This window comes from Nerophis lumbriciformis, linkage group LG18 (genome assembly GCF_033978685.3).
Source record: "Nerophis lumbriciformis linkage group LG18, RoL_Nlum_v2.1, whole genome shotgun sequence".
Taxonomy (NCBI): domain Eukaryota; kingdom Metazoa; phylum Chordata; class Actinopteri; order Syngnathiformes; family Syngnathidae; genus Nerophis; species Nerophis lumbriciformis.
In genome coordinates this window covers 34,319,449-34,335,721 of record NC_084565.2, presented here as the reverse complement: position 1 = coordinate 34,335,721, position 16,273 = coordinate 34,319,449, and the positions used below count along the sequence as shown (strand labels likewise).

Genomic DNA, 16,273 nt, shown 5'->3' with positions numbered 1-16,273 from the left:
ACAACAGAAGAATAAGTGATTATTACATTTTAACAGAAGTGTAGATAGAACATGTTAAAATAGAAAGTAAGCAGATATTAACAGTAAATGAACAAGTAGATTAATAATTCATTTTCTACCGCTTGTCCTTAATAATGTTGACAAAATAATAGGTAGATAAACGACACAATATGTTACTGCATATGTCAGCAGCTAAATTAGGAGCCTTTGTTTTGTTTACTTAAGTTGTCTTGTATGTTCACTATTTTATTTAAGGACTAACTTGCAATAATAAACATATGTTTAATGTACCTTAAGATTTGTTGTTAAAATAAAGCCAATAAAGCCATTTTTTGTGGTCCCCTTTATTTAGAAAAGTATCTAAATACATTTTGGTACCGCTATTGGTACCAAAATATTGGTATCGGGACAACACTAGTCTCTTATTCCATCAATGAAAAGGATGATTGGGGATGATGACATCATTTTTCAAGATAATAATTAGAGATGTCCGATAATAGCTTTTTTGCCGATATCCGATATTCCGATATCTATAACTTTTAATTACCGATTCCGATATCAACCGATACTGATGTATACAGTCGTGGAATTAACACATTATTATGCCTGATTTTGTTGTGATGCCCCGCTGGATGCATTAAACAATGTAACAAGGTTTTCCAAAATAAATCAACTCAAGTTATGGAAAAAAATGCCAACATGGCACTGCCATATTTATTATTGAAGTCACAAAGTGCATTATTATATTATGTTTAATGTACTCTAAGATTTTTTGTTCAAATAAAGCCAATAATGCTATTTTTTGTGGTCCCTTGCCTTGATTCAGAAAAGTATCGAAATACATTCTGGTACCGGTACCAAAATACTGCTATCGGGACAACACTAGTCTCTTATCCCATCAATATAAAAGGATGATTGGGGATGATGACATCATTTTTCAAGATGATAATGCATCTTGCCGTAGAGCAAACACTGTAAAAAGTTTCCTTGAAGAAAGACACATAAGGTCTGCAATAAATCCAGATCTCAGTCCAAGTGAAAATGGAAGAAAAAGGTCCATGCAAGAATGATGGAGAGTTGAGTTTGTCACTGGTTAATAAGTCCATGCCTCAGAGACTGCAAACTGTTATAAAAGCCAGAGATGGTGCAACAAAGTGGTGTGTTGGAGTGTTTTCCATGAGTCCATATTTTGCATATGTCAGCAGCTAAATTAGGAGTCTTTGTTTGTTTACTTACTAATAAAAGACAAGTTGTCTTGTATGTTCACTATTTTATGTAAGGACAAAATTGCAATAAGAAACATGTTTAATGTACCCTAGATTTTTTTTGTTAAAATAAAGCCAATAATGACATAATGTTGTCATTATGGCCAATGGTAATAATGCACGGTATTGTTGCAGAGTCTGCAACAGGGAGGCAGAGGGGAAAGGCGTCCAGCCCACCCTGCCCTCGTCATAGAAAACCCCTCCTTATTTATAAAAAAAAAAAAAAACAGGAAAAAAAAAAAACACTTCCACAAATCCACACTTCCTCTGTTGCTTCACGGCAAAAAGCGTCCCCGGTCTACATGAGGCGTCTCCCCGGCGAGGACAGCTCTTTCTAGCCGCAAACCAGTGCAGGCAAGCCGGACATGTTTGCGCACCAGCAGGCGCGGACCGAGGCGATGGGAGTGTTTCCCCCGCCTGGCGAAGCGCCTGTGCGGGGACGAGATGAGTGTTGATGCCGGGGAGGAAAACGCCATGTTAAAACAATCTTTTCGCAACCAGGTAGGAAAATATTTCCTTTCTTTTGACTTCTTCCACTTATGTGCTGGAGGTGTTGTCTGCAGGCGGAGGCGCGCCGAGACCCCCGGAGGTAAGGGGCGGACTCCGGAGATGCCGCTGCCCCAGGGAGTGCTGCTCTTCCTGGGCGTGCTCATGATGATCGCCGGGGGGGCCGTTGCTCTGTGCGTGGGGTTACCGAACCACTCGGCGCCGTGGTTCGGTGTGGGTCTTTTCTTCGGGCTGGGGGGCGTGGGCCTGCTGGTGAGCGGGCTGTGCATGGCCATGAAGAACCTGCAGGTGGCGGTGCCGGTGCCGGGACACTTCCTGCTGCACCCGCGTACGGGGACCCGGTTCAGCCCGCAACAGTCCCTGGCCATTCAGCGGTAGGTAACATATTTATTATCACTACATTATACATTTCTTATTTTTTTATTTTATTTTTTTTGCGTGAAGAAGCGTACTTAAAATGTCAATCACTTTATATGAAATATTCCCAGCCGCTTCCTGCTCTGTCACTGAAAATAATATAGTGTCAAATTTTACCCCTCCTGTGGCGCACAGCACTAGTGCCTGTCTGAAATGAGTTAGAATGGTTCACAAAATTTGTCATTTTAATGTTAAAATTAAAATGATGTAATTTTTTTAAAATTTTGTACACAAAAATATTGAAATAAATATTCATTTGAAGTACAAAACAAGCATCAAATTGATTTCAAGGTTGTATATAAAAAGTATAAAAATTGTTTCACATAATTTCAAAAAGCATGAGTTTTTTTGGTAATGGGGCCCTCTAAAAAAATATTTTGGGGCAGCCCTGGTTGGTATAGTAACAAACACGCAATAAGGAACCCAGCAGGCACAAGGCATTGATACAACATTGATTATACGTACATGTCCTTTAAAACTGACGTTGCAAAATAGTTGTATTTGTAAAATAGTTGTATTTGTAAATTGAGGCAACGTTGATGTCTAACGTTAGAGCCACTTTGGTTGGGAAAATGACCAAAATTCAATGTTCAAATCAACGTCAGAACCCGACATTGATTAAACGTTGTCAAAAAAGCATGTTGTTTCAAAGTTGTATTTGTTTTGTAGAATGTTGGTTGGAAAATGACCAAAATTCAATGTTCAAATCAGCGTCAGAACCCAACATTGATTAAACGTTGTGAAAAAGCATGTTGTTTTAATGTTGTATTTGTTTTGTAGAATATTGGTTGGGAAATGACTAACATTCAACGGTCAAAAAAACGTCAAAACCCGACATTGATTAAACGTCGTTAAAAAGCATGTTGTTTCAACGTTGTATTTGTGTTGTAAAATGTTGGTTGGAAAATGACCAAAATTCAATGGTCAAATCAACGTCAGAACCCAACATTGATTAAACGTCGTCAAAAAGCATGTTGTTTCAACGTTATATTTGTGTTGTAGAATGTTGGTTGGAAAATGACCAAATTTCAATGTTCAAATCAACATCACAACACATCTATCCATCTTCTACTGCCTATTCCCTAACATTGATTAAACGTTGTGAAAAAGCATGTTGTTTTAATGTTGTATTTGTTCTGCAGAATATTGGTTGGGAAATGACCAAAATTCAACGGTCAAAAAAACGTCAGAACCCAACATTGATTAAACGTCGTCAAAAAGCATGTTGTTTCAACGTTGTATTTGTGTTGTAGAATATTGGTTGGAAAATGACAAAAATTCAATGTTCAAATCAGCGTCAGAACCCAACATTGGTTAAACATCGTCAAAAAGCATGTTGTTTCAACGTTGTATTTGTGTTGTAGAATATTGGTTGGGAAATGACCAAAATTCAATGGTGAAAAAAACGTCAGAACCCAACATTGATTAAACATCGTCAAAAAGCATGTTGTTTCAACGTTGTATTTGTGTTGTAGAATATTGGTTGGAAAATGACAAAAATTCAATGTTCAAATCAGCGTCAGAACCCAACATTGGTTAAACATCGTCAAAAAGCATGTTGTTTCAACGTTGTATTTGTGTTGTAGAATATTGGTTGGGAAATGACCAAAATTCAATGGTGAAAAAAACGTCAGAACCCAACATTGATTAAACGTCGTCAAAAAGCATGTTGTTTCAACGTTGTATTTGTGTTGTAGAATATTGGTTGGAAAATGACAAAAATTCAATGTTCAAATCAGCGTCAGAACCCAACATTGGTTAAACATCGTCAAAAAGCATGTTGTTTCAACGTTGTATTTGTGTTGTAGAATATTGGTTGGGAAATGACCAAAATTCAATGGTGAAAAAAACGTCAGAACCCAACATTGATTAAACATCGTCAAAAATCATGTTGTTTCAATGTTGTATTTGTTTTGTAGAATATTGGTTGGGAAATGACCAAAATTCAATGGTGAAAAAAACGTCAGAGCCCAACATTGATTAAACGTCGTCAAAAAGCATGTTGTTTCAACGTTGTATTTGTGTTGTAGAATATTGGTTGGGAAATGACAAAAATTCAATGTTCAAATCAACGTCAGAACCCAACATTGATTAAACATCGTCAAAAAGCATGTTGTTTCAACGTTGTATTTGTTTTGTAGAATATTGGTTGGGAAATGACCAAAATTCAATGGTGAAAAAAACGTCAGAACCCAAAATTGATTAAACATCGTCAAAAAGCATGTTGTTTCAACGTTGTATTTGTGTTGTAGAATATTGGTTGGAAAATGACAAAAATTCAATGTTCAAATCAACGTCAGAACCCAACATTGATTAAACGTCGTCAAAAAGCATGTTGTTTTATTGTTGTATTTGTGTTGTAGAATATTGGTTGGGAAATGACCAAAATTCAATGTTCAAATCAATGTCAGAACCCAACATTGATTAAACGTCGTCAAAAAGCATGTTGTTTCAACGTTATGTTTGAGTTGATCAACGTCAGGACCTAATTCAACAAGTTCTCAACGTTGTTTTAATGTCTGGTGCCTGCTGGGAAGTGACTTCAAAAGCAATGTGTCTGCAAGGATTTGGGGAAATGTACTTCATTTGTGAGTGAACTGCTCTGTATTACATATAAAATATATATGTTAGACTGAGCCCTTCAGTAAATACACCTGCAATAATAAAGATGCTTTCGAAAAAGTGACTATGCGCGGTTAAAATTACTCCTCAACTCTTCATTGACCTGTGTGTGTGTGTGTGTGTGTGTGTGTGTGTGTGTGTGTGTGTGTGTGTGTGTGTGTGTGTGTGTGTGTGTGTGTGTGTGTGTGTGTGTGTGTTCTTGTACTTCTACTCTTCTTGAGACATCAACAAGGAAAATAGGGTGGTCCCAAAAAGGAGGGAGTTTTTCAAATTGACTGTGTGTCAGTTTTAAAAGTGCACTCCCTCTGGCCAACATATGAAATAACAAGTGTGTGTAAATATTTGGAAGTGCTCCCCCTTTGGCGAACATATGTAATAACAAATGTGTGTAAGAAATTAAAATGCGCCCCCTTTGGCCAAAATTAATAAAATAAATATGTATATAGAGACATATTGTTATAATTTGAAGCAAATAATGAATATTAAAAAACATTTACAAACAGACAATTAAAAAAAGAACTAAAAGCAGTCTTTTTCTCACAATGTGTCGACTTTTTTCTTATAAAATTGGGGGGGCGGGGGGGGGGGGGGGGGATTCATATTCTTTCTGTTTTTGTAATGTTGCAATATTTTCTCGTACAAGTATTACTTTTTTATGTAAAATTATTACATATTACTTTTTTTTAATTATTACTTTTTAATACAAAATGGTGACATTTGTCATGTAAAATTCTGACTTTTATCACAATATTGCCATTTTTTTGGGTTGTTCTTGTAAAATAGTGAATTATTTTGAGTAAAATTATCACTGTAATAACTTGAAGTAAATAATGAAGATTAAAAACCAATTGCAAACAAAACATTCAAAAATAAATACATTAACTAAAAGCAGTCTCTCACAATGTCAACTTTTTTCTTATAAAAGTGGGAACATTTTTTCATATTATTTCTGTTTCTGTAATATTGCAATATTTTCTCGTAAATTATTACTTTTTTATGTAGAATTATTACTTTTTTATGTAAAATTATTACTTTTTTATGTAAAATGTTGACATTTGTCATGTAAAATTCTGACTTATCACAATATTGCAAATTTTTGTGTTGTTCTTGTAAAATAGTGAATTATTTTGAGTAAAATGATCACTTTTGTCATAATTTTGCCAAGTAAAATTCTGATAATTGTCATAATATTGCCAACATTTTAAAGTTTTCTTATTATATTGTGACTTTTTTCGAGTAAAATTACGACTCTTTTCATAAAATTGCCAAAATTTTAAGCTTTTCTTGTAAAACTGCGACTGTTATTGAGTACAATTCAAACTTTGATCATAATATTGCACAAATGTTCAGTTTTTCTTGTAAAACTTTGACTTGCGTTGAGTAAAATGACGACTTTTATTATAACACTGGCCAAATTCTAAGTTTTTCTTGTGAAATTCCAACTCATTTTTCACAACAAGCTTTTTTATATTTACATAGTATGTATATATTATTAATGTTGTAAATACAAATCTTTATATATCGAGAAAGAGTGGTCCTAATGAGGCAGGCATTTTTCAGAGGTCTCAGGAATGTAACAAATACAAGAATGTGTATGTGTGTGTATTCTTGTATCTCTACCCTTCTTGAGACATCAACAAAGAAAAGTATCTTCTATATGAGGAGGTGTGAACAAGTGACGACATAAATCATGGTCCCAATAACATTGCATCTAATAGAGAATGTCTCATTTGCACCCCTGCTGGTGAAATCTATCAACATTAGGGTGGTCCCAAAAAGGAAGGATTTCAAAAGTGCTCCCCCTCTGGCCAACATATGTAACAAGCGTGTGTAAGATATTAAAATGCGCCCCCTTTGGCCAAAATTAATTTAAAAAATGAAATAAATATGTATATAGAGACATACTGTAATAACTTGAAGTGAATAATGAAGATTAAAAACCAATTACCAACAAAATATTAAAAAATAAATACATTAACTAAAAGCAGTCTTTCTCACAATGTCAACTTTTTTCTTATAAAAGTGGGAAACATTTTTCATATTATTTCTGTTTCTGTAATATTGCAATATTTTCTCGTAAAATTATTACTTTTTTATGTAAAATTATTACTTTTTTATGTAAAATTAATACTTTTTTATGTAAAATTATTACTTTATGTAAAATGTTGACATTTGTCATGTAAAATTCTGACTTTTATCACAATATTGCACATTTTTGTGTTGTTCTTGTAAAATAGTGAATTACTTTGAGTAAAATTATGACTTTTGTCATAATTTTGCCAAGTAAAATTCCGATTATTGTCGTAATATTGCCAAAATGTTAAAGTTTTCTTATACAATTGTGACTTGTCGAGTAAAATTACGACCCTTTTCATAAAATTGCCAAAATTTTAAGCTTTTCTTGTAAAATTGCGACTGTTATTGAGTAAAATTCCAACTTTTTCCATAATATTGCACAAATGTTCAGTTTTTCTTGTAAAATTTTGACTTGCGTTGAGTAAAATGACGACTTTTATGATAACACTGGCCAAGTTTTTCTTGTGAAATTGTGACCTTTTTCTTGTGAAATTTCAACTCTTTTTTTTTTACAACAAGCTTTTTTATATTTGCATAGTATGTATATATTATTGTTGTAAATACAAATATTTATATATCTAGAAAGGCTGGTCCTAAAGAGGTAGGCAATTTTTCGGAGGTCTCCAGAAGGTAAGAAATACAAGAATGTGTGTGTGTGTGTGTGTGTGTGTGTGTGTGTGTGTGTGTGTGTGTGTGTGTGTGTTTAGGATCAATGGTCTCACCTCTGCTAAAGCTCGTGTAAGCAAACACTAAACAGACCTCATTCATTATTTAATGTCTCCTTCCTGATGACTCTTCTTCTGCTCGGTGAAACACGGCAGTTCTTGTAGTGAAGTCACTTTTTTTTCTTCCAGTTTTTTAAAGTAAAACATTTATTTGGGGTGAGGCGTATACTGGACTGTGTTCAGGTGGATGACACTTTGGGCAACCATTTGAGGAAATGTGGCGCATTTTGGTTTGGAATCTGAATTCCTTTGAGGGAAAATACAAGCCCATGAACATGTCACCAGACTTAGAGGATGTTCACTCAGTTGTTTGATCTGGTAGAGAAAAAGTAAAAATAAAGTCATTTTAAATGGTGACTTTCTGGCTTTAAGAAACGTTATAAGAAACTAAGAAGTGGTAGTCAGTCACTGTCTTATTTTTAGATCAAAAGGAGTTTAAAAATATGGACTCATGGAAAACACTCCAACACACCACTTTGTTGCACCACCTCTGGCTTTTATAACAGTTTGCAGTCTCTGAGGCATGGACTTATTAACCAGTGACAAACTCAACTCTTCATCAGTCTTGCATGGACCTTTTTCTTCCATTTCCACCACACATTTACACTTGATTTATTGCATACCTTATGTGTCTTTCTTCAAGGAAACTTTTTACAGTTTTCGCTCCATGGCTAGATGCATTACTATTAGAGATAAATGCTTTAAAATGTAATATCGGAAATGATCGGTATCGGTTTCAAAAAATAAAATGTATGACTTTTTAAAACGCCGCAGTGTACACGGACGTAGGGAGAAGTACAGAGCGCCAATAAACCTTAAAGGCACTGCCTTTGCGTGCCGGCCCAGTCACATAATATCTACGGCTTTTCACACACACAAGTGAATGCAATGCATACTTGGCCAACAGCCATACAGGTCACACTGAGGGTGGCCGTAGAAACAACTTTAACACTGTTACAAATATGCGCCACACTGTGAACCCACACCAAACAAGAATGACAAACACATTTCGGGAGAACATCCGCACCGTAGCACAACATAAACACAACAGAACAAATACCCAGAACCCCTTGCATAATTTAAAGCAAATAATGAATATTAAAAAACATTTACAAACAGACAATTAAAATAAATAAATAATTTAAAGCAGTCTTTTTCTCACGATGTGTCAACTTTTTTCTTCTAAAATTGGGGGAAAAAAATCATATTCTTTCTGTTTTTGTAATGTTGCAATATTTTCTCGTAAAATTATTACTTTTTTATGTAAAATTATTACTTTTTAATACAAAATGGTGACATTTGTTATGTAAAATTCGGACTTTTATCACAATGTTGCAAATTTTTGTGTTGTTCTTGTAAAATAGTGAATTGTTTTGAGTAAAATGATCACTTTTGTCATAATTTTGCCAAGTAAAATTCTGATAATTGTCATAATGTTGCCAACATTTTAAAGTTTTCTTATCATATTGTGACTTTTTTCGAGTAAAATTACGACTCTTTTCATAAAATTGCCAAAATTTTAAGCTTTTCTTGTAAAATTGCGACTGTTATTGAGTACAATTCAAACTTTAATCATAATATTGCACAAATGTTCAGTTTTTCTTGTAAAACTTTGACTTGCGTTGAGTAAAATGACGACTTTTATTATAACACTGGCCAAATTCTAAGTTTTTCTTGTGAAATTGTGACCTTTTTCTTGTGAAATTCCAACTCTTTTTTTTTTTTTTTTTTTTTTTTACAACAAGCTTTTTTATATTTACATAGTGTGTACATATTATTAATGTAACGGGACGCTACAATATACACCCCCGCTACTCCCTACCCCCCCACCTCAACCCCGCCCACCTCAACCTCCTCATGCTCTCTCAGGGAGAGCATGTCCCAAATTCCAAGCTGTTGTTTTGAGGCATGTTAAAAAAAATAATGCACTTTGTGACTTCAATAATAAATATGGCAGTGCCATTTTTGCATTTTTTTCCATAACTTGAGTTGATTTATTTTGGAAAACCTTGTTACATTGTTTAATGCATCCAGCGGGGCATCACAACAAAATCAGGCATAATAATGTGTTAATTCCACGACTGTATATATCGGTATCGGTTGATATCGGAATCGGTAATTAAAAGTTATAGATATCGGAATATCGGATATCGGCAAAAAAGCCATTATCGGACATCTCTAATTATTATCTTGAAAAATTATGTCATCATCCCCAATCATCCTTTTCATTGATGGAATAAGAGTATTTAGATACTTTTCTAAATAAAGGGGACCACAAAAAATGGCATTATTAGCTTTATTTTAACAACAAATCTTAAGGTACATTAAACATATGTTTATTATTGCAAGTTTGTCCTTAAATAAAATAGTGAACATACTAGACAACTTGTCTTTTATTAGTAAGTAAACAAACAAAGGCTCGTCCTGCAGGGAGGATACTTAAAGAAACTTACTTTATTTGTCGCCATGGAGACGAGGATTAGTGATTTAGAAGTAGCGGATGGACATTAGCCGCTAGCTAGCTAGCCATGTCTTAAAGCACCTCTTCCTGAGGGCGTTTCAGTGTTATAACTTCACCTTTATCTTTACTTTTTAAGCCAAAATGCGTCCATTCTCCCTTTTCTGTCTACACACTGTGTCTGCTTGTAAGTACTCTGTGATCGTGCGCTGCCGAACGTGCTCCTCTGCTCGTAAAACCAGCAATGACACGACTAATACCTGTGTACCGTACAACCCTATAAGTCCAACCCTATAAGAGACTAATGTACACTTATTGAAGATGTAATGAGAGCCATCTCCACAGTGCCATGGCCTGACATGCAGCCACATATCATCAATGACTGTGGGAATGTGCATGTTTTCTTCAGGCAGTCGTCTTCATAAAACTCATTAGAAGGACACCAAACAAAAGTTCCAGCATCATCACCTTGCCCAATGCAGATTCAAGACTAAATATGACTTCCATGTAGGTATCCATAGTCCACCTTTGCTTTCCTTAATCCATTGGAACCTTGTTTTTTACGTTTAGATGCTAATGACGACTTTTGTTTAGCTTTCTTGAATTTAAATTCCATTTCCTTGAGGCACTTTCTGACAGTTCGGTTACAGACGGGGACTCCAGTTTGTTTGTTTTCCACTTTCAAGACATTTTGCCTAAAGTTTTCTGTCTCGACACTTTGATGTTTTCCTCCCTGCCAGTCTGCTTGCCTTCCCACGTTGTTTGTACTTGGTCCAGATGTTAGACACGGCTGACTGTGAACATTCAAAACATCTTTTGCAACTTCTTGAAGACGTTTGATCATCCTCTCCTTTGTTCCGATTGACATCTCTCGTGTCGGAGCCATGATTCATGCCAATCCACCTGCTGCAACAGCTCTCCGAGGTGTAAACACTTTTTTTTAACTGCGCACTAAAGCAGTGTTTTACAACCTTTTTTGAGGCAAGGCACGTTAAAAAATTAAACTCCACCAGGTCGACGTGACTTATTTTGAGTTTGTTGGTGTTTTCCTGTGTGGTGCTTTAGTTTTTGTCTTGCGCTGTTATTTTGGTGGCCCTTCCTGTTTTGTTGGGTGTTTTCCTGTCTTCCTTTGAGCGCTATTCCCCGCACCTGCTTTGTGTTAGCAAGCAAAGCTATTTAAGTTGTTGCTGTCCTTCTTTGTGTGGACATTGTTGATGTCACGTACGGATGTACTTTGAGGACGCCGTAAGTTTTTGCTGTCGTCCAGCATTCTGTTTCTGTTTACTTGGTAGCCAGTTCAGTTTTACTTGTGTTTTACATAGCCATTCCTATGCTTCATTGCCTTTTCCTTATGTTAATTTTTTGGTTTAAGCATTATATACGTTTTTACCTGCATATTGTGATCACAACAAAACGTCCTCGTCTCACCCGACACATTCCGACTTTTACATTTAACGACCTGCTGCCGCCTACTGACATGGAGCATTATGTGGTTACCCTGCAGAGCTCTACAAAAATATTTTTGGGACCAATTAAATGAAGTTGCATAATTTCCCACGGCACACCAGACAATATCTCACGCACAGTGGTTGAAAAGCACTGCACTAATGAACACATTAAACCTGATGCATGTGTTTTCTTCGGAAATGAACATTTACAGGGTCATTTTTTTCCCCCTCAGAATTAAGTGATTCCATATTAAAACCAGAAAATTGCATTTTTTTTTTTTTTTTTTTTTACAAAATTCAACAACTGAATCAACATCTGCCAAGTCTGGTGATTGCATCATTTTTTTGCCTGCAGCTGAGGAACGAGGCTATTTTTCCATATTAGGCGTGTGGGACATGCAGTGCACGAAGACATTTGTCGAAGTTTACAGTTTGTCTTGTCGTCGTGACGTGTTTCAGGCAACACTTTTATGGATGGATTATTACAGAATGTTCTGCAGACGATCGTGTTTAAGTTTGACGGACTTCACCGGAAATGTAAACAAAGACGTGTTCTGCTAAGTGTCCAACACCTTGGATGATACCTTTATATGTATCTACCCCCGGACACAATGGATAAAGTCATAAAACGTGAAAATATGAAGTATTTTAAGGATATATGGGCATCTTTTAAGTGACTCAATTAGTTTCTATGACATATAAAACAGGAGAAAAGTGCCATGATGCTACGCTAACTGCATTGTGATCAATGTTAATAATACGTTTGTTTTTTTTATGGGAACTTAAATCAAAAGTGGCTTGATGGCACTATCTGCAGCGATGAATCCAGCACAATGTTGAGCAATTCACTCAACATTTTCCAGCAGGAAGATATTTGAATAAGACGTGATGTTGTTTAACTGCACTTTTTTTGTAAGTACAACACTGAATTAATTGTGTCTTAATGTGTACAACTTTTTATGCAACCACACAAAAAAATGGAATTTGCAACGGGAAAAAATTGCATGAAAAAAATGATGCTTTTTACAACGCCTCAAAATTCTGGGACATTAAAATTTAAAATTAAAAAAATATATTTTCAAAGAAAAAAACTCTACAACAACACAAGTTTTATTATTATAATTTTTCGGTTATAAATAATGTTTTGGTTGCAAATATTATTTTTTTTGCGTTACAAATAGAGATGTCCGATAATATCGGGCTGCCGATATTATCGGCCGATAAATGCTTTAAAATGTAATATCGGAAATTATCGGTATCGGTTTCAAAGAGTAAAATTTCTGACTTTTTAAAACGCTGCTGTGTACACGGACGTAGGGAGAAGTACAGAGCGCCTTTGCATGCTGGCCCAATCACATAATATCTACGGCTTTTCACACACACAAGTGAATGCAACTGAGGGTGGCCGTATAAACAACTTTAACACTGTTACAAATATGCGCCACGCTGTGAACCCACACCAAACAAGAATGACAAACACATTTCGGGAGAACATCCGCACCGTAACACAACATAAACACAACAGAACAAATACCCAGAACCCCTTGCAGCACTAACTCTTCCAGGACACTACAATATACACCCCCGCTACCCCTACCCCCCACCTCAACCTCCTCATGCTCTCTCAGGGAGAGCATGTCCCAAATTCCAAGCTGCTGTTTTGAGGCATGTTAAAAAAAAAAAAAATGCACTTTGTGACTTCAATAATAAATATGGCAGTGCCATGTTGGCATTTTTTTTCCATAACTTGAGTGGATTTATTTTGGAAAACCTTGTTACATTGTTTAATGCATCCAGCGGGGCATCACAACAAAATTAGGCATAATAATGTGTTAATTCCACGACTGTGTTTATCGGTATCGGTTGATATCGGAATCGGTAATTAAGAGTTGGACAATATCGGAATATCGGCAAAAAAGCCATTATCGGACATTTCTAGTTACAAATCTTTCAGACTCAACTTCAATCTTGTGGGCTCTTTTAATTTCAATGAAACCTTAAAAAAAATAATTTAAATCCCTTTTTTTCTTGTTTGGAAATCTTTTTGGTTTTAAATTTTTTTCTTCTTCTGGTTGCTACGCCACTTTTCTTGATGTATTGTAAATTTAGAAAATTTTAAATACATTTTTCTCGTTGACCAAATCTTTTTTTTCCAGCTTGCAAATCCATTATTTTTGTTTGCAAATCTTTTTTTTGGGTTATTAGCTTTTTTGGTTACATATTGGCTAATGCTAACGATGCTACCTTGATGACATTACGATAGCACGTACAAAAATGCATGCTAACACTCCTACAGTCGTCACACACTGCAAGGTTTAGTAAACATGAATTGTTTTAGTTATATTGTAAAACTTACAAACGTTGCTCGGAGTGATGGATGAAGAATCCGTACGAGTAGAAATGCTACGGACGGCCAGAAGACTGAATGGCACTTCTACTTCCGGTTGAAAGGGCCAAGTTGAAGAACAGAGCAGCACCTGCAGTGAGCAAACTCATCCAAAAGATGGCACCATAGCACAAACAATATCACACAATATCAGTGGGTTTGCTTGTTTTGTTTTTTTTAACTACTGCATTATAACCGTCAGCGAAGAAAAATCCGTAAATTAGCCGCACTGTTTTATAAGCCGCAGAGTTTAAAACGTAGGGGGAAAAAAGTAGCGGTTTACAGTTCGGAATTTACGATAATTGTTATTTCTAACATGATTATGAAACTATTCTGGTAGCATATGTGGGACAGTTGAGGGTGGCCATTCAACTAGTTAGCTTCCTAAAGCTAACAAAGGGCTAGCGCCTTTAAACTCAAAATGTGGACATATATTATCAAAATAAACAAATACAACTCACGGGGGACACGCTGTAGAAAATGGATGGATGGCTGGAACTTACGGGAGTCCAGGCAGGTTTGACTTGTGTTGTTGTCGTCTTCTTTGTAGCTTGTAGCTTCTGGCGTTAGCATTTAGCTTAGCGCTGGCCTGTCGCCAAAAACTACGTTGTTCTCGTCGAAATATAGCATCTATTTTTTTTTGTTTAGTACTTTAAAAAAAACACAAAATCACACCCATTTAAAACTGAATTAAAGCATTTTTTTTGTCATGTTATTGTTTCAACACAAGACACCCCCTAGTGGCCGCGATGATGTATGACATCATTTACAATGTATTTTTAATTTGCAGCTAAAAATTAGATGTTTGCTGGAACAACAATGTTGGGTTACGTACCTTAAATTCGATCCAATCTGAATCAAATCCACTTTGGAACATGTGTGAAGATAAAAAGTGGTTCAAGGTCACTGTTAAAAGTGGACATGGACAAAGATAAGACCTTTTAGAAGAAAGTTCTGTGGTCAGATGAAACAAAAATTGAGCCGTTTGGCCACAATATGTTTGGAGGAGGAAAGGTGAGGCTTTTAATGCCAGGAACACCATTCCTACCGTCAAGCATGGTGGTAGACGACAAAGTGTCAAAATGTCGTAAAATGCACAATAAAGTCTTCCCGTTTTCCCCCTTCAGGAGGTTGGACCGAATTCGCCGGGAAATGTCGACGGACTCCGTCGGCGACGCGCAGGAGCCCGAACCGGCCTTACCGGCGACCCCGCCCCCCTGGACAATGGACCCGCCCCCGTCGTACGACACTGTGATGAAGATCCAAGAGCACGGCGAGCGGCTCGACCGTCACCCCCCGGTGGACATGTTGCATTCGGTGCCTTAACATAGCTAAATTCCGGTTTTGGTTTCATTCCGTGTGCCTTCCACCGGGACCTCCTTCAGGACTCACACTTTGTTGCCTTGACGACGCCCACCACTCCCTGTTTGAACTTTAGCCTCTTTTCTACACTGGCAATTTTTTTTCCACCGTTATTTTCCGCCTTTGGAGCTACAATTAGCATCAGGAGGCGGGACTTAGTCTCTTTTCTTGCGCCCTGTTGTGTTGAAAGCAATTGTCGAAAAAAGTATTTGAGCATTTAAAAAAAAAAAAAATGGAGTTAACAAAATATAAAAATATATATGATGAATGAGTAAAGTAAAATTAAATAAAATAAATTAAATGTTTTGATTTTGCAGCTTTTTTTTCAGGATTTTCATTAAAGTGAAACAAGTCTGCTGTGGCATCTTTTTCCAGAAAAGTTCAGTCTTAGCCCAATTCAAAACTTGCTGCGGTACGAATCCTGCTTTGTCTTTGATATTTTTAAGTGGAATTAAAGTACGTCTCACAAATAGTTTTTTGTGTTTTTTTTCACGCAGGTCTGTCATCTTTTTGGGACTCATATTGAGTCAGCAAGATGGACCCACTGAAAAAAGTATTTCAGCATCTAAAAAAAACAAAAACTGTATTTATATATTTTTTTTGAGTCAACAAAAATACAAAAATATATATGATGAATGAGTAAAGTAAAATAAAAATAAAAACACTTTTTTTTGTTTTTTATTTCGTAGCTTTTTTTCAGGATTTTCATTAAAGTGAAACAAGTCTGCTCTGGCATTTTTTTCCAGAAAAGTTCAGTCTTAGCGCAATTTAAAATTTGCTGTGGTACGAATCCTGCTTTGTCTTTGATATTTTTAAGTGCAATTAAAGTACGTCTCCCAAATAGTTTTTTGTTTGTTTGTTTGTTTTCACGCTGGTCTGACGTCTTTTTGGGACTCATTTTGAGTCAGCAAAATGGACCCACTGAAAAAAGTATTTCAGCATTTAAAAAAAACATTGTATTTATAATTATTTTTTTGAGTCAACAAAAATAAAAATATATATATGAG

The 16,273-nt window shown here is 35.8% G+C and overlaps 1 protein-coding gene across 1 annotated transcript; it reads left to right on the top strand.

Moving 5' to 3' along the window:
* Positions 1-1,504: 1,504 nt before the first annotated feature.
* On the top strand, positions 1,505-15,403 carry LOC140679539 (uncharacterized). Its single transcript, XM_072915099.1, has 3 exons — positions 1,505-1,766; positions 1,829-2,146; positions 15,032-15,403. The coding sequence occupies exons 2-3, from the start codon at positions 1,875-1,877 to the stop codon at positions 15,228-15,230; spliced, it is 471 nt and encodes a 156-aa protein (XP_072771200.1). The 5' UTR covers positions 1,505-1,766; positions 1,829-1,874; the 3' UTR covers positions 15,231-15,403.
* The last annotated feature ends 870 nt before the right edge of the window (positions 15,404-16,273 follow it).

Excerpts from the sequence above, each read along its gene's own strand:
- LOC140679539 (XM_072915099.1), top strand. The coding sequence starts at position 1,875 with ATGCCGCTGCCCCAGGGAGTGCTGCTCTTCCTGGGCGTGCTCATGATG. Across the intron at positions 2,147-15,031 it reads CAGTCCCTGGCCATTCAGCG|GAGGTTGGACCGAATTCGCC; the intron begins GTAGGTAACATA and ends TTCCCCCTTCAG.